Genomic DNA, 26,032 nt, shown 5'->3' on the forward strand with positions numbered 1-26,032 from the left:
CTTCTTTTTCTGTGCAAGGCGCTGATTTAAACACCCTGCTTAATAGAAAAGTTTGAAATGTTTTTATATGCACTTTATACTTCTAGTTTTATATGCGAATTAATTTAAATATTTACTCGTTTACAAATAGCTACAGAATAAATCAGCTTAAGCGTGCATAAGTAAGCGTTATGGCGGAAGGATACATTTTACATGATAAAGAGAAGTGGCTACAGAATAATCTTTTTCTGAAATGTGTAAGTTGCTGAATTGTAAACATTATGATTATTAGAAAATTATTAAATATTTTTATTTAATAAGAACTCTATGTCTCTTCTATAGATTTTAAGACAAAAGTAATACTTTAATGTCTGTGTTTACAGCTCGGTTTTACATTTTAATGAGCTGCAAAATCATTCATGCTGCAAAATCATGCGTGATACAGTTTTCTCATTCCAATAACATAGCAGTTAAATTTGGACCGATTATAAGATCATACTGTAGTTTTGGATAAGAACTGCTTTCTTTTAAAATAATAAATATATTGGTGGTCCTTTTTAATTGTGTGCGATGAAATTAATCATTACATTAAAAAAAGACTTATTTTAGCAACGAGAAAGATTATTTTTTCCCCCTTTTTGTTCTTTTTCTGCACGACTGTGTTCAAATGATCTTCTCAACCACAGAAACGGTTGCCATGGAGACGTTTTGCTCAAGTGTGCTGTGGAAAATTTCACGATGCCAATTGGCTAACTGGAAGAAATACTGTTAGCGCATTCAATACTTTGAGATCGTACTTTGATAAGCATTAAAACTTGTTCAATATGTCTGAAAGAAAAGAGAATAGTAACTTGGTAGTATGAGATTATATCAATATCAGATGTACTTATTTGCGTCAGTCTACGTAGTAGTGACATCATTCAAAAACCGATTTTTATTGGAGTTCAGATGGTATCAAGAGGTTGCAAAATGTTTATCCATATCATGAAGACGTCCTATAGCCAGTAAAATATTATACGGTACAGGATTATTGCGAATTTACAATATTCAATATGCTCTGATTTTAAACTGAAAAATTCTTTTTGTGTTTACTGATACCACTGTTGGTATTATATGCTAACATTTTAGTCTTGGTCTTTTAGAACCAGAAGAAGGAATTTCAGGTTCCACCAGAGTGTATGTTTAGGGATATTGTAAACATCTTGATATACTTATAGAGCATTAACCCGATGGGAGGGAAGGTACGAGTTATTAGTTGTCAACATTAAAACTAGGGATATGCTTCTAAAGGGTTTACCACTTCAAGATAAGCCCTCGTGGGCAGCATAGTTCGTAGAATCACCGTCCTTCCCAAACCTATGGAAAAGACTTGAAGTTCGAATCCCATCGATGACGTTAGGAATTTTTATGGGCATTTTTCACAACGCGGTTGAGTTATTCGGTCTCTGGTGAGGGTAGCATGGTTTTTTCTCCACGAGTTTTTCGTCCATCAAAGCAGCAATTCGTCCATCAACCACAGAACACACGCAATTTACAGATAGTATACACGAAGCAATATGGCCTTAGTCGCTGATACTCCTAAAACCCTACTACAACAACAACAACAACAATAAAGTCAAGCATGGTTGTGAATTTTCCGAAAATTATAACGATCGAATGATATCCATTAGACGATATCTTTTGGATAAATTAATTTCGAAATCCTGAAACAATAGAGAGATCATTATCTTTGAGAGGCGAAAGTTGGAGGAGTTTCCAACTTTTTGGTCAGGAAAGGCCTGGATTGTTATGGAAATGAAGGTGTGTATTGAATTATAGTGGGATGGTCTGCGCGTATCTCCGATGCTGGAAGGAGGAGCATGTCAACGTAAATGAGTAATGTTTAATTTCCGGAAACTGGGGCATATTGCGGCTCGGTCCTTTAGCATAATGCGAAGGAGTATCTCACAGCATTACTATGTGTCCTAAGTTGAAACTTCTGGAAGTAGCAATGGTGTAAAATGCGCAGAATTTAAGTATTTCAAAGGTTTAGACGATATTTGCTGAGGAAAGAGGAAATTGTGACCACAGGTTTCGTGGTGAGTATTGAGAGTATAAAAACTAGTGACATATCAGGGAAATGAATAGCAATTGAGCATGATCAAGCAGAGGAGACTTCAGATGCAAAGAGGTTAGCTGTAGAAAGTGATCTCGGTTTGGAGGAGGGTAAGATTCATAGTATTCTATCTGAGAGTCCAAAGTTTTACGCACGAGTTGTTGAGGAAGCTGGAAATGGGGGAAGGGGAAGAGAAGTCTCTGGTAGTGTTGCAAGGTGTGCAGCATGTATACACTGGTGTTCAAAGAAAGTGGATAACCTAGGAATTTCACATTTCTAACCCTTTTTCGCAATGGTATATTACACTAATCACTAGCATCACAAATATAACTATAAACAAAAGATATTTATTAATATTTAAGGCAAAGCTAAGTAATATTTGACAGGTGCTCTCAAAATATTCTAAAATGAGCATTTGCAACAACAGTTTATACAACAGTTTTGGTAAACACGACAGTTTATACAATAGTTTTGGTAACCACGACAATTATGGCTGAAATGTTATCAGAACCCTAAATTTGCTTCAGTTTATCATTTTAAATGGAAAACAAAATGAAACGTTCGCCAGGTGCAAACTAATATTTAGTTGAACCGCCTCTGGCCCTGATGACAGCAGCACACCATCGAGGCATTGACAAGATCAATTTCTGAAGATAATCAACTGATAGTTCGTGGTCCCAAACACGAATTATGGCTTCCTCAAGTTCACGAAGGGTCTTTGGTTTCTTTCTGGCAACTGCAGATTCCACACGATGCCAACAGTTCTCTATAGGATTCAGGTCCGGGCTATTTCCTGGCCAGCTAACAGTTGTAATGGACGGTTCTTTCAACATTTTTTTCATCTGTAACAAATGTAAACACATTACTGTCGAACCTCTAATGTAGAAATGAAGCTAAAGTAACTACAGAAGTGCCTACTGACACTTTTCGCCCGATGACAAGCAGAAGAGTCGTCCTGAAAGATTTATTTATTTATTCAAGTAAAGGAAAAGGAAAGGTTACATCCACCCCTAGACAGCAAAAAATTGCTAGGAGGGTAAACATAACTATAACAGATTAACAATATATACATTAATATAACGGATACAGATCAAATAAATTACAGCAGCTAAGACAATATTCGAAATAAATGTTCTAAATAAATTCCACATCTCTCGAAGCACGGTGCGGGAGAGCAGGAAAGTTGTAGAAAGCTGTCCGGAACTGGAGGGGAGCGCAGTTTGTCCTACAAAGAGCGAAGGAGACCTGAAACATCTAAAATTCTAACATTGAGTAGGTGTCAGCAGGGACTTTGGATCTGTAGATTTTGTCCACGCAAATGGCCTCGGGGTTAATATTTAGGTCGTTCAGAAGACCAATCGTGTTTGCTGGAAACATATCACTGAGCGAGATAATTTGGTTGAGGGCTGGTCGGATTTTAGACTTTTGGTGATTTTGTTCTTCTGTTATATTTGGGTAGGATAATGAACCTCTCGATGATGGGAGCATCTAGTCTACCCGAAATAAGCTTGGAGAGGAATTATATCATTACTTGGAATTATATTCCGAGTAGTGATTATTTGTTTCCAAGAGGTCATTCCTTACAGCGGATGCAGTAAGGAATATAGCCCTAGAGATAGTAAGGGGATGTCCTGAAGACCTATTGAGCAGTTACTTGGCAGGTTAAAATGGTCTCTAATGGTTGGCAGCAATTTTCCTTCCAATATAGCCAGGTATCCATTGATATTTATGGAACATTTTATAAACTGCAGGTGACCTACTCCGGGATATGAAATGCGCCCCCATGTCATTTGGCTGGTAGGGAATTTCACTGTAGACAACATACAGTCTGGATGGTATTCTTCACCACGTCTACGGCGAATCGTTTGTCTCCCATCAGAGTCATGAAGGTTGAATTTCTTCTCATCCGAGAAAATAACTGACTTCCACTGCTCGGGGGTTCATTTGACATGCTCCTTATACCAAATTAATCGGGCCTTTTTCATTTTTGTGTGAGGAGGAGCTTCTTCTTAGGACGACGGGCTACAAGTCCATGTTTGAAGAGGCGTCTTCTGACTGTTACTGCACTTGCGACCACTCCTGTTTGTTCTTCCTATTCTCTTTTCAGCTCAGACGAAGAAGCTTTGCGGTTTTTAAGGCATAAGCGCTTCAAAACGCGGTCCTGTTTTGGCGTAGAGACTCGTTTGCGTCCGGTTCCTTTTTTTTTCTATCAGCAGAACCAGTATTCCAAATTATTGAGTTTGGAAAGAAATCCATTCACTGTCGACTGATTACAAGACACTCTATAAGCAATATGACGGGAAGAACATCCTTCCTCACGTAAAGCAACAATAGCACTTCTTTCTTCGTGGCGTTAACTGCACATAACTCGCTATCCTGGCACAAGCAAGGAGTGACTGCAACTCTTGCAGAGGGTGTTGATATAGCTCAAAGTAACAGCTGATGCAATATTACGTCATCACCTACGCGTGTAAATCTTATCTGATGCAATCTGTAAGAAATATTGCCACATACTTTCTTGGGATTTCTTAATTCTTAAGGATTTGCTTTCGATGACAGTAAAGGATATTCCATAGTCTTGATCAATCCGGCATCAAACTTTAGTAAAGAGGAGAAAGGTTTACTTAGTAAGGTCTCAGACAGGTTTAGATAATGTTATCGAGCTTTGTTGTTAATATTATCTGTTCTTAGTTGCTACTCTTAATTTTAAGGAATTTCGTCAGAATTTTAAAGAGATCCCAGCATGAATGTCAGTTTGACTTTTGGTGTACGGACCCATGTTTTTTAGCAATGGGAGGTGACCGCACTGTAGCATGCGTTTAAAGATTGTTCTTTTTGGAGTTTTGTGTCGGCTCGAGCTTGTAAGGTACATGTTCCCACTATGTGTTGGGACTCTTAGTAATTTGCATGAGATGAGGAGGGTAGAATCATTAGCATTGATCGGTATCGGAGGGAGGGGAGAAGATAGAATACTATTTATTTATGTCCCAAATTTTCCTAGGTAACGTCGTAACGCAGTCAATTCCTTAATCGATTGCGAGGTTACCTGACAAGATCAGGCTGGATAATTTGCGAATGGGAGCCGACCCGAAGCGGTACAGTAGAAGCGAACACACTCCTTGAGGTCTGCAGAGAAAGGTGGATTGTCCTGTGTGGAGATTTTGTTAATCTCTTTAGCATGGCTCTAAGATTGATCGCGTACATGTCTGTGAAGATTTAATTTTTGAAGTTGTTCGGCATGGCATATTAATGTTTGCCTCAAATCGTGGGACTACAGATCATCACATGGTCTTAATTTGTATGAATGAATTTGTCCGATTGAAATGGGGCCCCTCATAGGGGAGTGCTACCAGTATGTTAACAAAGTGCTTGCTTGAACAGTCGGTTAAATTTTATCGAAGTATTTTTTAACAAGGCGATAGGATAATCTCCAAAAATTGAAAAAGGGGCTCGGTTGAGTTCTATACCTCCATTCCCCCTCTAGCACATTCCTGGGTGTAATATATGAGTTACGACATGAACAACGTTTGTTAGCAGAAGGTGGGGAGTATAACAACATGTCGATTTTTAATGGTATTGAAGAAGAGATTCGTGCGCTGTATGATCAAAGTGCAGAAGTGTATTTAGTTAAAGAGTAGGTGAAATTCAGATTGAATGGTGATTCAGCTGCATATTTTGATCCCCAGTCTAAAGCACGTTAGCAGGATCGGATAATTCTATATATCCTTGAGGACGTTGTATCATCTCTTTGGATGCTTTAAATCGTTTCTATAGAACATATATTAATCTTTTTTAAGACATGGGAGGAACAGGGTTTATTGACTGATTGATTTGTAGGGTTTTAGGAGGATCGGCAACTAAAGCCATATTGCTCCTTGTATATTGCGTGTGTTCTGTGGTCATTTTTCTATTTTGCTTGATGAAAAACCCAATTTTCCAGGAGAAAAACCCTCACCTGAAACCGATTAACTCAGCCACTTTGTGAAAAAAGGACTCATAAAAATTCGGCACTTCATCGACGGGACTTAAACTCGAGTCTTTTCCACCACCCGGCGATTCCACCAACCCACCAGAGCCCGGGTTTATTGAAGAAGTGGGATAACGGGAAGTTCTCCACGACACATTTAAATAAAATTTCATTTATACTACGGTACGACCACACTGTCAGAGGAGCTCACAATATAGAGAGAATACAATAAACAGCACCGTATTTAGCAGTCACTCGAACTCCGGTCACTCAAAGCACATGAACTTATGAGTACTTATGCATCCTCGTGCTGGACATCGATTTTTAACTCCTGCTTTTTACAGAATTTGAGTTATTATGCTAGATATAAGCAATGTAGTGTGGCACTTTTTTCGGTTGACTTTGCACAACTTTTGACAGTATTTGGCACGAATACCTTTTTAATCTCTTGAGAAGTATAGGGTTGCAGAGTCAGATAGAAAAAGCAATTATCAGTGTGGGGCACATACTAGATGGGTAATAAAAGGTTTTGTGTCTGAGGATATCTCCCCCTGCAGAGAGGCGTGAGGTAGGGTTGGCACGTCAGCCTGGATTTGTTTGCAGTGGCAATGGAATGCAGCATGGTAACGATTGGTCGCTATGGTTTTAAGATTTTATGGATTTATAATTAATATGGTCAAGATCAAAAGTATGGGGAAATGGGTGGGGTAGGTTTTTAATATAGACATTTGATAGATCCAGCGATTTCGCATATTTTGCCCTTACAATTTAGAGACACACTAATGGTTTTATTATCGTTAACCCAGAACTTGTAAATCCAAGTTGATGAAATTGAGGTTCGACGGTGTTTTGTAGCCAGGATGATTAATCATCAGAACAATTTCAGTGCGTTCATGATACATATTTTACTGATTACGCGTATTATTAATAGACTTGAGGGTATCTTCCATATATTAATTTTAAGTTTTTCTGAGAGGGAAGTAGCAAGAGACCTTGAGGTGACTAAGTCATGAGGGAGTACTGTTTTCAATGTGTGGATAACCTATAAACGTCTCAGTTGTTCGAACATGGTAAGCAGTTGTACTGGGTTCTTCTAAACAGTTTTCAAGGCCCTAACGGATGGCACAGTGGATATAATAACGGTCCTCCCCACACCCAGTGAAAAGGTCAGGATTCGAATCCCGTCAATGACGCGAGGAACTTTTTTATTGGCCTTTTTCACAACGTGGCTGAGTTAGTTGGTCTCAGTCGATGAGTTCATGGATTTTTATCCCAGAAATTCAGGTTATTTCGTCAAGAACGCAGTCAGATCGACAACAGAATACTTGTAGTTTACAGACATAATATACAGACGCCTCGTAGCCTTAGTTGCTTTTGCTCTTGTCACACACCTATTCTAACCACGCACAACTTGGGCGGGATGGCTGACTCCAGTAGGTGGCTGCTTTGTTGGTCGTATCCTAAGCGGGTTGCTCCAGTTATGATTCGGTCAGAATAGATTTAGCTTTTAAACTCTGATTATATTCATTCAAGTTTATATTGTCAGCCAGATCCCTTTCCTTTTCCACAGGTGGTGTGTGTATTCTGTTACCAGTTTCCTTATTACCAAGCTTTATACTTTCAGTTTTTTTAATCCTTGTCCTCTTTACTTTTTATCCAGGATTCAAGAATAAGTGTACGTTGTTTTTTTACTCGCATAACAATCTGTAGATTATTGCAAATCGCATCATCTCAAGAGGATTTTCCTAAATCTGCCGTTAAGAGAATCCACTGGAGATTGGAGGTGGGACAGTCACAACGCGAATTTGAAGTATGGCACAGTGTCATGAATATATTTAGCAGATTTTGGATTGGATTTCAAGGAACTCAGACCGTTCATAACCGTTCTTATCAGGGCCTTAAACCATCAATAATGTAAAGGCAAGCTCTCTCTCTTTCTCCTTTTCTTTCTTTCTCTCTCTGTCTCACTCTCTGCATCCTGGCCCGTGTCGCTGCTGTGAAGCGTCCAGGTAGTTGGGTATCGTTTCCTGCACTAACGTGGGCTTAATGTGAGAAGACCTATGGTGTGTGTTCCTTTGAATTAACGACATCGTAGGTCAGAGGAATATGGACACTCGACTATCGTAATTGGACTGAAGAGAAATGGTGCCAAGTGCTTCTCACAGATGAGTCCAGGTGCAGCCTGAAGTCGGATTGTCACAGGTCTTTTCCACCCGGTGTAGGGAGGACAGCGATCCTACCAACTGTGCTACCCACGAGGGCAACAGCACGAAAGAGGGAACGCAAAACAACCCTGTGTACATACAGGAACTCATTCAGTTCTGTGGTGGTGAAGTGCGGTTATGGAGGGAAATTAGTCTGGTCGTATAGATCTCTGCCTCATTGCGGCCTTCCCTACGCTGGTGCTGTAAGCGAAGATTTCGTTCTGGTGGACAACGACAACAACAACGACAACGCTCAGCCTTTTGGAAGTGACGGTTCAAAAGTTGAATAATTAATTTTGAAGTTTTATTTTAGATGTTATATTAAGATAAATAGTTTCTTTTTATGAACTCTGTGCATTTTTCGATCATGGTAAGAAGAACATTGACTACAAGAATACGCAACTAAAAAAAAAAAACAGGGATCGATTAAAAATATAGATAAGCCTTTCACCAATTTAATTTATAAGTATTAGATCTGAATGCATATGCAAACTGCTATAAGCAGATGCTCTTACTATTTCAGTTGTAAATTTTATCTTTTTTTGGTTTTTGTTACAGTGGCTGATTCCGATGATGTTGAACTGTTCGTTACGAGATACAAGCCGGAACGTTTGGATTCCCTCTGCAAAAGCACCAACTTCACTAGGAATGAGATTAGACAAATGTACCAGGGATTTAAACAGGTAAGGGCCTCGGTATAATCGATGTATCTGCATTCTGTATTTCTGATTTCTGTATCTGTATTATTCTATATCATATTTCCTATTAATGGTAGATTATTATACATTAATGATTTTTCTGTCATAAAAGCCAGAAAAAGTTCAACCGAAACATTTGTAATGATGAGTGTAGCTTATGCACACGAAGCACTATTATGACTCAACATTTTTCGCTGGTATGGGCGGTTCCGTGAAGGGCTGGAAGACGTTCAAGACGTTGCGCGGGTTGGTTGCCCATCCCAGTCTCGTACGGACTCGAACATCGAAAAATATCGGCAGCTGTTAATTGAAGATCGTTGACTGTCCCTCCGAATAAGAGCAAACCAGCTTCATATCAGCAAGGATACCGTGCGTTCGACTGTTGTCAAAGATTTGAAAGAGAGGAAAGTGCGCTTGCACTTCGTACCACATGCATTGGCAGCGGAACAGAAGGAGGAAGGAGCTGCTGCTTGTCGAGATTTGATTGAGATGGGAACGCAATCTAGACTTTTTTAAAAATATTATAATTGGTGATGAATCCTGGTGCTTTTAACGCAAACTCGTAACAAAAAGACAATCAGCTGCATGGGCTGGAGAAAATTCGCCGAGGCCGAAGAAACTCCGTTCCAAAAGTCGTGAACCAAAACGATGTTAGTGATTTTTTTTTTTTTTTTTGATTGACAAGGAGTTGTGCACCGAAGTTTGTACCGAAAAGACAGACAGTCAACTCTGAATTTTACAAAAGAGTGATGGACAGACTATTGAAAAGAATTTAGCTTGTTAAGCCAGACGCGGCCGAGTCAGGTGAGTAGTTCTTGCTTCACAACAATGCACCTTCATACAAAGTGATCATCCTCGAGCAGTTTCTCCCCCTTTTACGCCGGATTTGGCACCTGTTAATTATTTTCTGTTCCCCAAAGTGAAATCCCAACTGAAGGATCACCATTTTGACAGCGTTATAGAGATCCAAACCAGCCTTAGGAGGGAGTTAAATAGGATTCCACAAGGTGTACCACAAAACCATCCAGAAACTGTCGGACCATGCAAAGAGGTTTATCGTGTTACAAATAATGCACTTTGAAGATTAAATGGTAATGAATATTTTACCTTGAGTTTTCGATTTTTTATGAATCTAGTCCTAAAACTTTTCAAACACACCTTGTATGGTTAAGTGGATTTTCATTTTACGTTATTTCTTCATATAGTTAAGTGCTCTCTGTTAGCGCGATGGCTGCTGCCACTCTTTCAACTACACTTGACAAATTGTCGTCTTGGGGTGAACATTAGCTGACAGGTTATTCTGAAAATACTTGTTTGGCTGCGAAGCACGCTGCCATCGGAGATACTAAAGGATACCAAGCTATATAAGCTGGCATTCTTTTAGTTTTCTTGGCTAAATTGTAATTTGAATTGCTAGAGTAAAGCACCAAAGATGAATTACAGTAGTTCACGAAATAATTGTTCACAGAAATGTTTGCGCATGACTAAATAAGCGTTCTTTTATTTACAGGACTGTCCTACCGGTATTGTAACTGAAGAAACCTTTAAGGAGATTTTTTCTCAGTTCTTTCCCCAGGGAGGTAAGTCTCATATGTTTTTCATGAACCAATTAAATTAATTTTAAGAATTAAGAAATTAAAGATGAGTTGGCAAAAGCCTCATGTATATGTCTTAGAGCAAACTAAGTTTTCTACAGACTACTTCAGTCTTATATTGTGGAGAAAATTACCATGTGTTGCCTCAGTCTTACATTTCAGATAAGCAGCACTACTCCCTAAGGAGAAATATTGTTATTTATTTGTAATACTCAGCATTACCTAGAGTACCTGCCTGCACCATCTTTTATCAGAATGTGCATAGTCTTAGGAACAAGCTTGACACTATGGAGCAAATTCTGCTCCCCGGATATTTTGACCTGCTGGCCATCACCGAAACCTGGCTCAATGATCATCAAGATTTCCTATCGGCAGCTGCCCTAGCTGATTATGGGGTCGTATTCACATCTCGGATTGCACGCAATGGTGGAGGCGTCGCAATATTTTACAAGAAATCCCCTTTCAAGCTATTGGATAATAAATCCAGCAACCACCCCAATTATGAAGCAATCTTCATTACGTTAGGATACAACTTCGTGACGTTTGACGTCTATGTGGTGTATATACCCCCAACGCCTTCCCAGCAAATCATCCTTGAAGTTTCCAACTGGTTAATCAATCAGCTGCATCCCACACCTTCTCACTTAGTTTGTGGTGATTTCAATTTACCTCCTCAGCTATCTAATCTGAAAAAGGATCTTCTGGCACACTTGAGATGTGCTGACCTACAACTTATTAATGAAGCTCCAACCAGGGGGAATAACCTCTTAGATCTAGTTCTAGCCTCTATCCCTTGCACCCTTGATTACATTGCAGAGACGTCATTTGCCTCTGATCATGTCCCAATACATGTGACTGCATATCTGTCAGCCCCCAAATTAGAAGCCAGAAGCACAACAAAAAAGGTTGATATTACTAGTCCCCAACTTACTTGATGTAGATAAGTGCATCAGAGCCGCCTCTCTCATTCCCTTGGGTGGCCTTAGAGACTTGTGACCCAGAATCAGCTGTGAACATTCTCACAAACTGGATCAACACGGTTGCCAAATATGCTGCCTCTAAAAAAATCACAATCAGTCCATATACAAGACTTTGGTGGAATTCAGAACTCAAAATGAGTTTCCAGCTGAAGCAACAGCTCCATCGCACATGGAAACAGTCGCAAAATGTTAATGATCGCATCGTTTATTCAAGGGCACGGGCTCAATTTAATCGCCTGAAATCTGAGACAATCAAATTATACGGTGACCGTGATCTGGCTAAAGGAAAAATTCCATACAAGAAAGTGAACCTTCATTTCCCTTTGCAACTTGATCCTGAATTGTGGCTCGAATTCGTCATAAGATTTAACCGTAATCCTATGCCAAACTCAGATCTGGCTCTACTAACAGAGCCCACCCAGCACGAAGTGCTGAATATCATTCAGATCACAAAACAACAGCTGATCGTAGCCATCAATTCTCTACCTGCCTCGTCAACCACCGGTGATGATGGAGTTCCCCAATTCATGGTCAAATGCTTAAGTCCGTACATTATTTAGCCACTTTTAATTATCTTCAACCAGTTTCTCTCGAACCAGATTTTCCTACAGCAGTGGAAAAACTATCTCATCAAACCTTTAGCTAAAGTTCTGTCACCATCGAAAGCTAAACACTTTCGACCCATCTCCAACTCCTCCAGCCTGCTGAAGATCCTGGAGAAGGCCTTACTCCCCATCCTCACTAAGCAGATCTTGCCCAGTAATCCAGCCCAAATTCATTACTCCTTCCAAACAGATCAACGATCACCAATCTGCTAGCGACCACGAATACTATCTTGTCAGCATTTGAGAAAAGGCAAGAACTAGCTGTTACTTAGACATTGAGGCTGCATTTGATGCCGTCCAAGTAAATCAACTATTCACTCTCCTGGAATGCCACTTCCAGATCACAGAGAACATAAAGATGCCACTTTCAGATCACAGAGTTATAAAGCTTCATACAGGAGATCGCACCCTTACAAGATCTGTCACAGCAGGAGTCCCACAAGGAGGGGTCCTTTCGGGCCTTCTGTTTTCATCTATTATCTTCCCACTGGTTGCACATTCTCGATGTCTACTGAGCTATGCTGATGATATCAAGATACTCACTCCCATCATTCCCGGTCAAGATCTAGATCTGGTAAAAGCTGAAATTAACAACACTCTCACCGCAGTCACATCTTACCTCTGCCAGTTTGGGCTCAAGATCAATCCGGCTAAGTCCAAATTCATGGTGTATTCATTGAAGCAAACTCCTTCTTCTCTCCAGCCTTCGGTCGTATGGCCATCACCTACCTTGACCTCCAAGCAGCCTTCGATACCATCCACATCCCGACACTCATCGCCGTCTTGGAACAGTATTTTGAAATCCCTGGCGATCTGCTGTGGTTCATTGACGCCCTTCTTCGCAACAGAATCATGATCCTCCGGGTTAAGGATTGCACGATCACAAGAATCATTAACGCAATTACCTCAAGGGGAAAGCTTTCTGGAATTTTATTTACAGCCGTAATCGTACCCTTCATTGAGAACAAACCCAACGTCACACGTTACGCCGATGATTTAAAAATACTAACCTGAATCAGTCAAGGAGACAAAGTGACAGATGTCAACGCTAACATCTTTGCAAATCTCAGCTACTCATCGAAAACTATTTTAAACGCTTCATGCTTTCCATCAACGCATCTAAATCTGCCCAGATTATCTTCTCGCTGAAAAATAAGCCAGCACAGGCTGTAGCTACCATTGGAGGATCCTAGATAATAAATGTGCCAATGCACCCCGACTTAGGAATAGTCTTCGACCCTATTTATGCAAGAATACAGTACTGATTGTTAAAATGGGTCAACCACAAATTAAAATCTCCCCTTCTTCAACGGACAACAGCAATGGCAGAAGAATTGCGGTTAAGGAGGTTACCAAACCTGGTTAATGACAAAATATTTGTTTTAACTGCAAAATGGTTATCGGAACCCAATATATGGGACATATGTTCATTGCGCGTCCCACCCCGTCTAAGATCAATGACAACTTTAGCTGTACATTGCAACAGGCTTGCCTTATTGGATCCTTTCCGACCAAGTCAGATGCTTGACAGAATCCAAGGACTCGATGCTGAACTCCATCGATTTGCCACCAAGGCAGCTTATAGGCGTCATGTGCTTCTGACCGCAAGCTCTCCAGCTGACTCGTCAACTGCGTAGACTAAACCATTCAAAACTTGACGCTATGTATTTGGCTTCAGCACCTCCAACTGTGTATGGACAACCTACATCTGTCGCAGTCTTCCATAGTACCGTGAAGTCTTTCCTTGTGCTCAAATTCGTTACATTGTACCTTCATCTCATTACAGGATCTTTTATTGTGTGTCCGTTTTTGTTTTTCTTTGTTTTGCTTATATAGGCCTACAATTTTTCTACATGTAACATTTTTTCTTTGTAGCATCCATTTACTTTGTAAAAACCTGACAATTTGTGGTGATGAGAATAAAGATTTAATTATTTATAAATGCGAAATGAGTTTCCAGTATCAAGATTAATGAACATGCTTTACTGGAAGAATAATTTTTATGTAGAATGATGCTATGATGAAGTCAAACAACTCCTATGGGAAATCATCATGAATGAGAAAATTATCAGTCTCCATTTTCCACATCCCTGGCCTGCAAGGTCCCCCAACCTAACTCTAGCAGACTTTTGGTTAAAGGATATCATAAGCACCGTGTTTACGTAGACCTCCCTTCAACTCTTTCAGATTTGAAGGACGCAATCCGTTATGGAGGAGGGGAAAGGGAGTAGGAACATTAGAAATTTTGAAGGTAGCCGTGGAAAACAGAATGCCCGGTCTCGATTTCTTATTAAAAAAATGGTGGACACAGAAATTTGATCGTCAATTGGCGTAACCTTTAACTTTGTGTTATTTTTATAAATTAATCATTTCGAATTAATTTTTATTGTGTTTTTTAATTAATCGTCTTTGCCTAAATCTGATTAGATATCATTTAATCTTAACGTATGTATTTATTTATTGAATCTCATTAAATATCTAAGGATTTTTCTAGCTGCTTTATCTCAACAAAATCCCAAATGGTACGTTATTGGACGATCAATCAGAACGCCATCATTACCTTAATGAAATTAATGGAGCACGTTTTACTACACCACAGTATTGCCAACTGTGCATTATCTTTACTTTGTGAACATATTAACAAGTCAATGGAACAGCTTTCTGTTGTAAAACCCATCTAGCGAATCATTTTCCAGCTGTTTCTCATTGTTTATCAGGATTAGTTTCAAGTGATTACACTGCTCATAATGTATATTTACTGTGATGGCTTCAATCATATACCATATAGCCAAAATTAAACAAACTTGACCTGCTTTGAGAATCCTATTCGCGAAATCATTTGTCAGAGAAACAAAATACTTGTAGGAGGAATTTCACAATTAATGCAAAATTTCCTAAACGTACCACCAGATGGCACATGAACGAAAAGCCCCAAATATGCATAATGTAATCGCTCTAAGCCCCAGACAAGTATAATGTAATATTTATATACTATTTTTGTTAATGTAATTTTAAAAATGCTTGCTTTTGACATATTCACATACTAAATATTTCTGAATAATATACATGATGAATTAATTAGTGTTTTTGATATTCTAGATGCTACCCAATATGCGCATTATGTATTCAACACGTTCAAGCAGTCTTCACACAGTGGTACTCTAAATTTTGAGGTAAAATCCAATTTTCTTTTTAAGTTTTGATCACAAAAAATCTAATTTTAAAAGCTGAATTCCGATTTTTATTAATATATATAAAAAAAAAAAACGTTTCAAGATATGGTTCTTTTCTTCTTCAAGGGTATAATTATTATTTAATAAATAAACTAAAAAATTAATACCTCGAACCCAGTTATAATTTCCAATGGTTTTCAATCAGCTGCACGTTCAATCCAGATAGTTTTTCAGATTTCGAGGCTGGACTTCTAGATGACGTGTGGTGAAGAATCAAGTGGAGATCTGTGTGGTGAGTGAAGATAATACTCCACGTTGTTAATATTCGAACTAATATTTCTATAATTTTCTAATGTTAATTATTGTGTTCTTGAAGAAGAATTAGAAATGCCTCTCGAAACGTTGGCCCTATTACAGAGAAAACCTTAGTGCTCTAATAAAACTGTGGAAGATAATGCTCAAGTGATACTTAAAACATAACGTCACTAACTTCGCAATTTATTTATTTATTTTATGTTTTTTTCCAGCAATTCTTGAACATGCTTTCTTGCCTGTCACGTGGTACAGTTGCAGAAAAATTAAAATGGGTGTTTGGTCTGTACGACATCAATGGTGATGGATATATCACTAAACAGGAAATGCTCAACATCGTCAGCGCCATCTATGATATGTTAGGCAGTTATACAGATCCTGCAGTCGATGAACACTCCGCATACGACCATGTGGATAGAGTCTTCCATGTAAGTTAATTGATATCATTTGCATAAATGCACTATGATGCTGTGAACTTTAATTAAAGAACAGAAAGACAAAATGTCGCTATAAATAGTAGAATTATCATAATTCAAGAAGCGCGATTTCTTGAGCGAGGCATACGCACATCTCTGTGTCATCCTAGACTATTACCAAATCAGCTAAATTAATTAAAATTATGTTTACGAGTATGTATAGGAATTGTAAACAGATAGTTATGCATTTATCACTCATGTCATTGGTCAACGTTGTATATCGATTGTAACTATGGCAGCAGAGCATGTGATGTCATTGGATCCTGAGAGTAGTGGTATTTGAGGAACACCACAGCATTTATTTAGTGCCGGGCGTAACGTGGGCCTTTCCCGAGAAGAATTTGCGTTTATTTGGAATTGGTTATCCAAATAATTTTTGGAACCCAAGAAAAAATATATAATAAACATCCAAATAAGCATATATAAAAAGACTGAAGCAAAACATTGAGAACTGCATTCGGGCCATTGATGATTATAATCTTCCTAAAGTTTTTGCATCAGGCGTACACTAAAAAATATTGAATATAAGTTGAAAAGAATTCGACTTGTTAGTCCAGACGCCGTCGAGTCAGGTGAGTCGTTCTTGCTTCATGACAATGCACCTTCACACCACGTGACCATCTTAAAGCAGTTTCTAGCACGGGAGGGCGTTAGAGTGCTTCACCATCCCCGTCCACGGGATGGCAAATGCTGATTATTTTTTGCTCTCCAAAGTGAAATCTCACCTGAAGGGACACCATTTTGACAGCGTTTCAGAGATCCAAATCAGCATGATGAAATATTTAAACAGGGTTCCACAAATTCAGTTCCACAGAGCCATACAGAAGCTTTACAACCTTGAAATTTACTTTGAAGATTAAATTGTAATAAATTTTTTCTTTGAGATTTAGATTTTTTATGAATGTAGTCCTAAATCTTTTCAGACACACCTTGTATATGGGCTACCGAGCTTGGCAACCAGGCGCTTTAAAGGGGACCTGATTGAGGTTTATATGCCTCTGAGAGGGGATATTAAAATGGATGAAGGCGAAATTTACACGGTTGTAAATAATTCCAGAACTAGGGGCCATAAATTCAAATTGTGGATGGTAAAGATTTAGACTGGATTGTAGGAAGTTTTCTTTTAGTCAGCTAACCGTTAATTATTGGAATAAGTTACTTCTGTGGATGGTTGAGACGTTTGGGGGAATTCAAAGGTAAGCTGGTTTACCTCCTTACCTATTGAGGAGGTAAGCATATAAGTTGGGTTTTTTTTATATATTTAGTTTTTATTCTGAATTTTAATTTAATTTTATTATTATTTATTTATATTTTGTTTGACTAGTGCAGTAAAAACCTGTGGCTATCCTGAAATTGTTTTTATGGCCAATAAAGATGATTTATATCTCGCGTCCTACGCAATTATATAAATATGAAATTTAAAGTATATGAACTGCCCGCTAGTTGGAGCTGCAATCGGAGGTCAGAAATCCCTCTTGTGTCTCCTATTTTTACACTTATTCGAATAATAAATAAAATGAATTTAGTTTGTTAACAATATAATAAAAATACGGTGTTTTGTAAAGTAAATACTTTGTAGATAGAATCTACAAAGTGTTGGCAGTAAATATTTGAATTTAATTCAAGAAATATCTGCAAAAGCAGGTAATCCAATAAGAGGCGCAGAAGGGAAGCAAACGTAATTGTTGACTCACGGAACCAGGATAATGTAATAATCGATATGCCCTAAACTAGCATAATGTAATAATAAGAAGGATAGAACATGCGCAATATAATATCGCATTGCGTACTGGGTAATGAAATTAGAGGTCGCCTGTTTTCTTTATGGAGAGTAACACTGAAATTCATGTTTGTTATTCATTCAACGTTATAATAACAAAACAAAGTCTATCTAATACAAAACAGCTTTTTAAAAATGCTTTTAGCTGATTAACTTTCATTAGTCCACAGTGAATGCATTATTGTAAATAATTATTCGGAAATTAATAGTCCTTTTTTAATGGATATAAAATAAGCTTCAGTTTTATTGAGTTTAAAGACTGATTAATGTTTGTGTTTCAATAGCAAATCGATGCTAATCAGGATGGAGTCGTAACATTTGATGAATTTATGGAATGGTGCCAAAAGGTTTGCAAACTTCTCCTCTTTACAAATATTCGACAATTAATTAACTACTTTTTTTTTCTTTTACAATTTTTGCAAGTTTGTAGATTTTTTCGATATGTATATATACTTTATTTTTTCTTTTGTAGGACGAAAATAGAACCAAGAGCTTTTTCATGCTGGACACAATACTGTGAGAGCCAATCCCAGTTTTATCGATCAGAAGGAATAGGAAAAAGAAATAAGAGATTATTTACATTTCATCATCTTACTGTAAATAACGGATTTCCTTCTTCCGGTCTATCGTCTGCTCTGCGTATTTCCGCTTCCGTTAGGCATCTGTTGTACGTGTTTATGTAGAACGCGTACCCGTCTCACTGCGAACCTGGGTATTGCCATTTCCACACAAGTGAACATTGCGATAAGATGGCAGCTACCTCAATGTTAATGGATCTTTCTCCCCCGAAGGTGCTATATGTGGTGGAATCAGATAATCATTTAAAACAATAAACCGAAGTTTAAAATTTTTATTTGTCTTTTCCAAAGAGGTTTTTCAGTTAATATGGGGATTTTAGTCAACAGATCTGATTTTATGGCGAAAATAAAACTGTCATATTGATCATGTTTGGGCATAGACAGGTCCTCTGTAGTTTATGACATTCAATATGTGATAAACTGTAGCTGTCCATTTGGTAGAAGCTGGACTATTATTTTACAACTTTCTCTTAGAAGAAATTGAATATAGCGCAGTATTATCTTATCCTCTTAGAAGTTATATACAATATTCTCTTGAAGGACGATATGCGAGATTAATATTTTAACTTTGGTCGTATGTAGAAACCTTAACTAAGCATAATAGTCACATCTGTTATCGTGAATAATGGTCTCTGAGACTTATAGAATTCTTAATTATCATAACAGATATCTTGTCTCAAAAGAGAAAACGTCTTCCACTAGATATAATTTTGTCGATATCATATTCCACCAATTTCCAGCTAAAATTGCTATTTAAGGTACTGTCTTTAGTGATAAAGAATGCGTTTGACAAGTAGATCTCTTCCTAATTGGTGTTTAAGCTTTCGCAAAGTTATTACACCAGTCATCCAACAACTTATTTCTTTCAGTAGGCGTTGTTTAAATACGAATTCAAGAGTTAAACTAGCAATGGCGCTCTTGAAAAGAAACCAGTGTCAGTCTCTAAAAGGAATGGGTAGACCGATAACTCTCAAACATTTGTGAACTTTATAGGCTTAGTTAATCTAATTGGAGATTTTTAATCTATCTCGGGGATTCATGTGAGCCAAATTCATTTACATATTGTAAATTATCCATGCATACGCATATTTCAGTAATGAATAACTATATATTTAAATACTTTATTTTGATTTTATAATAATATAATTTAAAAAAATTTATGTATATATGTGAATGTGTACGAAGGAACAAAATGTTTATAACTTAAATGCAATGTTGTTGTACAATTTAGGCATATAATAATAATAAAAAAAATCTTATTTTTATGATAAATTAGTAATCTAACGTTATATGATAGGTATAAGATATAAAGGCAAATTTTTTTGTGTCTAATGAGAAGAAAATATCGAATAAAATAAAACTAATTAGAAAGTGTTAAAATTTAGCATTGTCGAAATGAAAGGGCCTTTTTCAGAGCTTACAAATACAATCATTTGGGATGAAGAACTGTGATTGTGATTGTAACACTAATAGATTAGTCTGCAGAGTAAGATTGTAGTACAATGTTCCCTCATGTGTATCTTTGGTGTATTCTACTCGCACAAGTCAATGGTCACGTTATAACAGGAAGTTCTTGTTGCACCCAGAAAATAACTGTTCCTTATGAATCCATGACGTTTGCTCAATGCTCTTTTGCTAAATAAGATGCCTTAGCAATGGAGAAAATCGGTAAAATTTTAAATATGAATGATTTTCGTGTGGTGCATTTTATTGCCTAATATTTCAAATACGGAAACTTCATAGAAATCTCCTTGTTTCATGAAATTATTAATTTTAATAATTAGTGATTGTAAATCCTTCTAATGCCATAGGATCAGCAACCTATAACACTAAAAACTTCTACGAATGGAACCACGAAATGATATCATTTATTCATGATGGCTTTATGTCATTCCTTCGATTTAACTCCAAAGTAAAGGCTCCCAAATGCATTTTGAAATTACTCCAGCCCTGTTTATCCCAATTTTTTCCAAAATAACTGGTAGTTTACTTATGGTAGACGCAGTTTTTAAAATTCACCACTGGCACTGAAACCCCGAATGAGATTGAACCTGGCTCCAAAGTCCTCACACCAAAACAAACTCGGCACTTCAATCTTATAAGGTTACCGAGTCACATTCATAATTTCTTGGGTCAGCTATAGAGAATTCGGGATGATTAAATAACGCTGCCCTCTTGTGGGTGATTTTAAATTTAATTCTGTACAAAAGTTTGGAGGTTTCCAAGGCTTTACTAGTGTAATCATCTAAGATTTTTGTAATTTCAGTCCCGATTATTTTAAATAAGAAAAATCCAATTATAGTCTCAAGGAGAACTCTATGACGTGGCTTGTTTATTTAATGATTGTATTCAACTAGATAATTTTATATAATCAGTAAACTGAGTTTCTTATTTATTTTCTAAAAATATAGGCCTTTTTTAACATAATAAGTTTATCCATTCTTCTATCAGGCATATAATTTCTGTGCGTGTCTAGATGAATTTACTGGCCTCAATGTTTGTTTAGAAATTCTGAAATTGTATACCACCAAATACGATGTTGTTATTGCTTGCACGTGAATACATTTGCGGCCCTCTTAGTAATATTAATTGTCAACACTAACCCGGCATCTATGCACCACTGGGGCAGCACTCCATCCTTGTAAATTTGTATATTTGGAAAGAGATGACTGAAAAATAAAAGAAGTTCCAGTACGCTGTGATGTGTTTTTTATTAGATTATCTATTCAAGAATGCTCATAGTTATTAGGATATATAATTTAAAGACGTTACCATGGAGATAATGCAAATATAAAGTCCCATTTACCCGGATATTAATGTTTGGAGAGCACGTAAAACCAATAACTTTCTCAGAACTACTTATATACGTCTCCACGGATCTTAGCGTTACACTGTGATTGTTTGAGATTATTCTTATTACACATACAGTACTAACTAAATCATTGAATACCCTTTAAGAAGAATATCTAATGGTTATTGATAAACTCTATTCTACTGATTTTGTGAAGCTTAATCTCATCCTCAAAGAAGGTCTTCAAGGTTTGGAGAACTAAAGCGCAAGAACTTTCTTTATTCCTACTCAGGATGTGTTGCACTCTTTCGTGCAACATCTTAAAGGTATTGGCTACAAAGAGTAGCCGCTCCTATCCTATTTTCTATTATCTTGTTGTGGATCTGATTATCAATTTAAATTGTGGTGACGGCTGAAGGCCTTTCTAGACCTTGCATCATCTTTAAAGCTATCACTGGCAAACAACTCGCCTAGTCGGGTTCAGATCCGAATTCGATCGAACACCTTTGGAATGAACTGCAATGCGAAATCAGACAGCAGCCAATACACCCCTCTTTTGCAGCTGAACTGGCAACTGAACTGAATGAGAAATGGTCAGCTAGAAAGAACCTGTTCAGAACTGCCGTCACTCTGGCCAAAGGAGGAGCGGAGGACCTACACCCATTATCCAGATATGTTTGCTACGATAGGGTATATCGTTAGGTTTGACCTTTTCGCATGAAGATATTTAAGGAATGCACCATCTTGGATTTCTTAGTTTTCAAACATTCCGTTGACACTATCAACTTGGTGACTTGGTTGGTTGTTGTAAGATTTTAGGTGCATTAGCAATTTAGGCCATATTGCATGTATCTGCAAATTGCACGTGTTCTGTTTACTATTTGCTGGACGAAATATCCTCTCCTGAGATCCCCTAACTCAACCACGTTTTGAAAAAGACCCATAAAAATTCGTCGCGTCATTGATGAGATTTGAACTAGGTCTTTTCCACCCGGTATGGGGAGGACGGTGATTCTATGAACTGTGCTACTCACTAGGACCTTGGACGCCTGTGAAAAGCGCTGCATACAAGTTTCAGCCACCTTTTGTATTTACCAATATGAGTAACTTTATTCACCAAATGACCGTGATTATTCAAGATCATTTGGTGTATTTTTGTATCTGTTTTTCCTGGTGCCCATAAAAGGTGTAAATTTAATGTTTTAGAATATAAAGCTACCACTAAGACTGGCATCCGGCCAACAGAGAAATCCTACGTTATCTTTTCCATAAGATTTCTTCAGAATCCTATGGAACAGAACCGATGATAAGGTGATATAATAGACATTTTTTTTTTCACTTATCATTTGTGGAAATGGAAGTAGATTGTTTCGAAAACACGAACAAAAGTGTTTCAAAATATTAGTGTGTATTCAAGTAATACTCCTTTGTTTAGATATCATTTTTACCAAAGTAGAAAAGAAAGAGAGAAGTTAATTTCTGTTTATTTTCTCTTTCGAGAAATTTTGGAGAGAGAGGACATTTGTTCGAATGCGGTATTTACTCAATTCCAATTCTTCTCTTACTTTCAGTTGGCCATAAACTTGCTGCGCAGATGAGGGTTAATGAAAGAGACGTGTTTGCGGTTGAAACGAAGTTTGTGAATTCCACTTAATTTAACCTTGGCTGTGGCGCTGAGACAACGGCAAGATAACACGGGTTAGACACCCACCAGCTGTGACGATAATGAAGCAGGAAGTGATGCGCTGGATGTAATTAAAACAGAGAAAATGGCAGAGTGAACTGGCGAAGCACAAAGCGGTTATAAAGTGACGAATAGTGCCCTTGCTATTTTATTATCACTTACAGCGGGTTGCACCACGTAATATTATATCCACTATTTCTTCCTCTTTCGTTCTATTTCCTCCACTCGTGAATCACAAGTCGCCGGCTGCTGTACAGGAGCACGTATGCCGAGTAGCATTTACCTTCTCAGAGGATGTTCTCAGTCGATACGGCTCTTCTCCAACTGTTGCTGCTCGTGTGATAAATTCCCAGCGTGAACTTTATCTGCACGCGTTTCTCGGCGAGATGTGCGGAATGAATCGACAATCCGTGGATTGCCAGCGATGATGGACCGCCATTGATATCGAAGATCGATCTGGGCTCGCCAATAATAGAACCACCTTTTGATGAGTGTTCCAATCGGCCCGTCTGAAACGGCAATTTTCGAGCATCCGGAATGAGCCCAACACGCACGAGACAGGTGTGAAGGGAGCGAATGTAAAACCGCAGCTCTGCTTGTTCACTCGTCCGCTGTTTAGACAAGCAACACGGAATCCTGGGGAGGTATTCAAGGGAAGGAGAAATGTGGTGACAACAACAGATTGTATGTTTCGTCTCTGTTGACAGCAACATTTGAAGAAATGCTCGCTTCTTCATCCAAAATGTATCTTTCGGTCTCTCTCCTTTTCTGTTTTATTTTTTCACACCCTTTTCCGAATATTTTTCTTCCATATTTTCTCCTACTTATGCTCTTCCTCTCCTTTTTATTGGAATTTTGGCACGATTGCCGTATAGCCATATTAGGTCGTACCAATGTTTGAGGATATTCATTTTAAGAAAAAAGTTAGATATAATAAAATATTCGCAATAAATTGCAAACTTACATGTTTGTCACTGTTGCACATAATGACCAGGATAATCCACACGACGTTGGTGGTGGTGTTGCGCCCTTTAAACTAACCAGTATTTGCCATAGTTTGTTTATCGTGTGGTGGTTCTTTTAAAAATATACGTGCTTAAAACTTGGTAAGAACTTGATACACCTATCTAACTGCGAGTATCCCTCCCTTTAGCCTTCATAATAGCGTGGATTCTTCGTGGCATGGACTCAAGAAGGTGTCGAAAGATGTTACAAGAATGCTGGTCCATGTTGATTCAACTGCTTTTTTCTATGGTTGCAAATGGCTGGCTGGGAATCTCTGCTCCAAAGAGCTCCTTCTCCCTCATCCCACAGTGGTTCAATTGAACTGAAATATAGTTACTGGGGCCATAAACGTAGTAGGCAGTTGGAATATAGCATCCATAAGGAGACATCATGCTTTTACTGAAGTGTTGCTGGACTTCATGAAGAGTGTAAGTGCCCCTAATAAAGTGGCCATTGAAAGCATGCTGTACACTCATTCATGGATCAGAGAATCCCAAATCGATTACTGTACCTGCTTCCTTTGGCTACCCGAAAAAATCTGACTACTGCTGTCCATCGTAAAGGAAGCAACAGCCTACTCATATTCCCCTGTCCACGGTAACTAATTGTACGAATGGATTAATTTTTGAAGTACCACAAATGGACTACTTTTGTGTGTTTTCAATTCCAGTCTGCTGTTGTTGAGATAATATACGATATGTGAACCGCATTTTAGCCAAATAATTAAACTGCTAAAGCATCCTATTTTCTACATAAATCTTTGAATTAAACAACATCCAATTTTTAAATAAAAAGTATCAGCATACAAAAGAAATTTCCTTTGTCTATTCTGGCATAAGACCCACCTGTAAGAAAATGCTCCCTCTCTCTCTATCAAACTCCGATCTTTCTGTAATATAATCCCATCGATAAAGATTGTAATAGAAATTTCCTATTTTTTTCCTAAACTATCGCTTTTCAATAATCTCTGGGCACACACACGGTAAACAACATGGTTATTGCATTACTCTAAACAGCGCGTTTGCAAGAAACGGTTACAAAACACGAGCATCCAGACTAATGCGTGTGTTTTGCAACCAATCGATTTAACACATTGCATAACATTGAGGCAACGTGCTTTCTAAAACGACTCGAAGATACCAGGCGCTCCGATAGTTATCTGTAGCTCGAAGAGGTTTCATCAAATAAAAAACGCTTTCAGACGATTAATGTTGGTCAAAGGAAACTGCTTTTCTGAAAATATTCAATGTCCACTTGTTGGTAGCTCAACAAAATAATGCAATATTAGCGAAAAAAATGATATGAGGTTTTTTCTAAGTTTGTCTTTTATTTGCCATCAGAATGTCTATTTAATAACTTATTAATTGTTAATAAGTTAAGCGAATTCAAGTTATAATGTCACACAATTTGAATTAGTCCCTCGCGATGAGACTCATTAAAGGACCACATCGCTGGGCTGTTTGAAGCGTGATCGCCTTCTGCTAAACAGAAGTTGTGGTCCCGGATGCCAATGTATAAACTGATCGCTGTACAGAACTCCATTCTTTAGTGCAGAAAATACCAATAGCAAACGATTCTTTATTCTAGAACGACCCAAAGGAGCTGTTTACTCCATTACTGAAGCCGTGCCTTGAAAATTACACCGGGACACTCCCACTTGGGGATTTTAGAGGCTGCTAAGGATGCCTTTCTCCTTCTTATCTCCAGCAAAAGAAAAACATCCGTATCTATCTGTTTCTACCAATAACAGATATTTCCCAAGACACTTCTGGTGCTATCTATCCCAATATTCCGTTGGTCACGCCTTTTGTATTTGCACGAATACACTTTGTGTGTGTGTGTGTGTGTCATTTTCGGATAGTTGCATTTTGTTTTCTATGTTTCCAGATGTTTGTTTGTTTCCCAGATGAGAGGAGAACTCACTACGGTACCATAGGGGCACAGGTTTAGAGCAATGGGATGTGATACTCCATTGAAAAAACTCGACCAAATGAAAATTGTTTTAATTTTGCTACAACTTTACACATGTTGATATTGATGTATTCTTCATAACAACATTCACTAAGGTGGCTGACATCATTCAGGTGAGTTTCGACTGTACTTTTGGAAG

The 26,032-nt window shown here is 38.0% G+C and overlaps 1 protein-coding gene across 2 annotated transcripts in view; it reads left to right on the plus strand.

The window, feature by feature from the left end:
- Positions 1-19,519, plus strand: part of LOC150077926 (calsenilin-like) — a 78,448-nt gene extending 58,929 nt beyond the window's left edge. For both annotated transcript variants that reach the window (XM_090384747.1, XM_090384746.1), the window contains exons 2-7: positions 8,804-8,928; positions 10,454-10,523; positions 15,223-15,296; positions 15,824-16,036; positions 18,149-18,211; positions 18,337-19,519. In XM_090384747.1, the coding sequence (XP_090240873.1) occupies positions 8,804-8,928; positions 10,454-10,523; positions 15,223-15,296; positions 15,824-16,036; positions 18,149-18,211; positions 18,337-18,384 (593 nt within the window). In that variant the 3' untranslated portion in view covers positions 18,385-19,519. The remainder of the gene's footprint in view (positions 1-8,803; positions 8,929-10,453; positions 10,524-15,222; positions 15,297-15,823; positions 16,037-18,148; positions 18,212-18,336) is intronic.
- Positions 19,520-26,032: the final 6,513 nt, after the last annotated feature.

This window comes from Mastigoproctus giganteus, chromosome 11 (assembly GCF_048544385.1).
Source record: "Mastigoproctus giganteus isolate SK-2022 chromosome 11, ASM4854438v1, whole genome shotgun sequence".
Classification (NCBI taxonomy): domain Eukaryota; kingdom Metazoa; phylum Arthropoda; class Arachnida; order Uropygi; family Thelyphonidae; genus Mastigoproctus; species Mastigoproctus giganteus.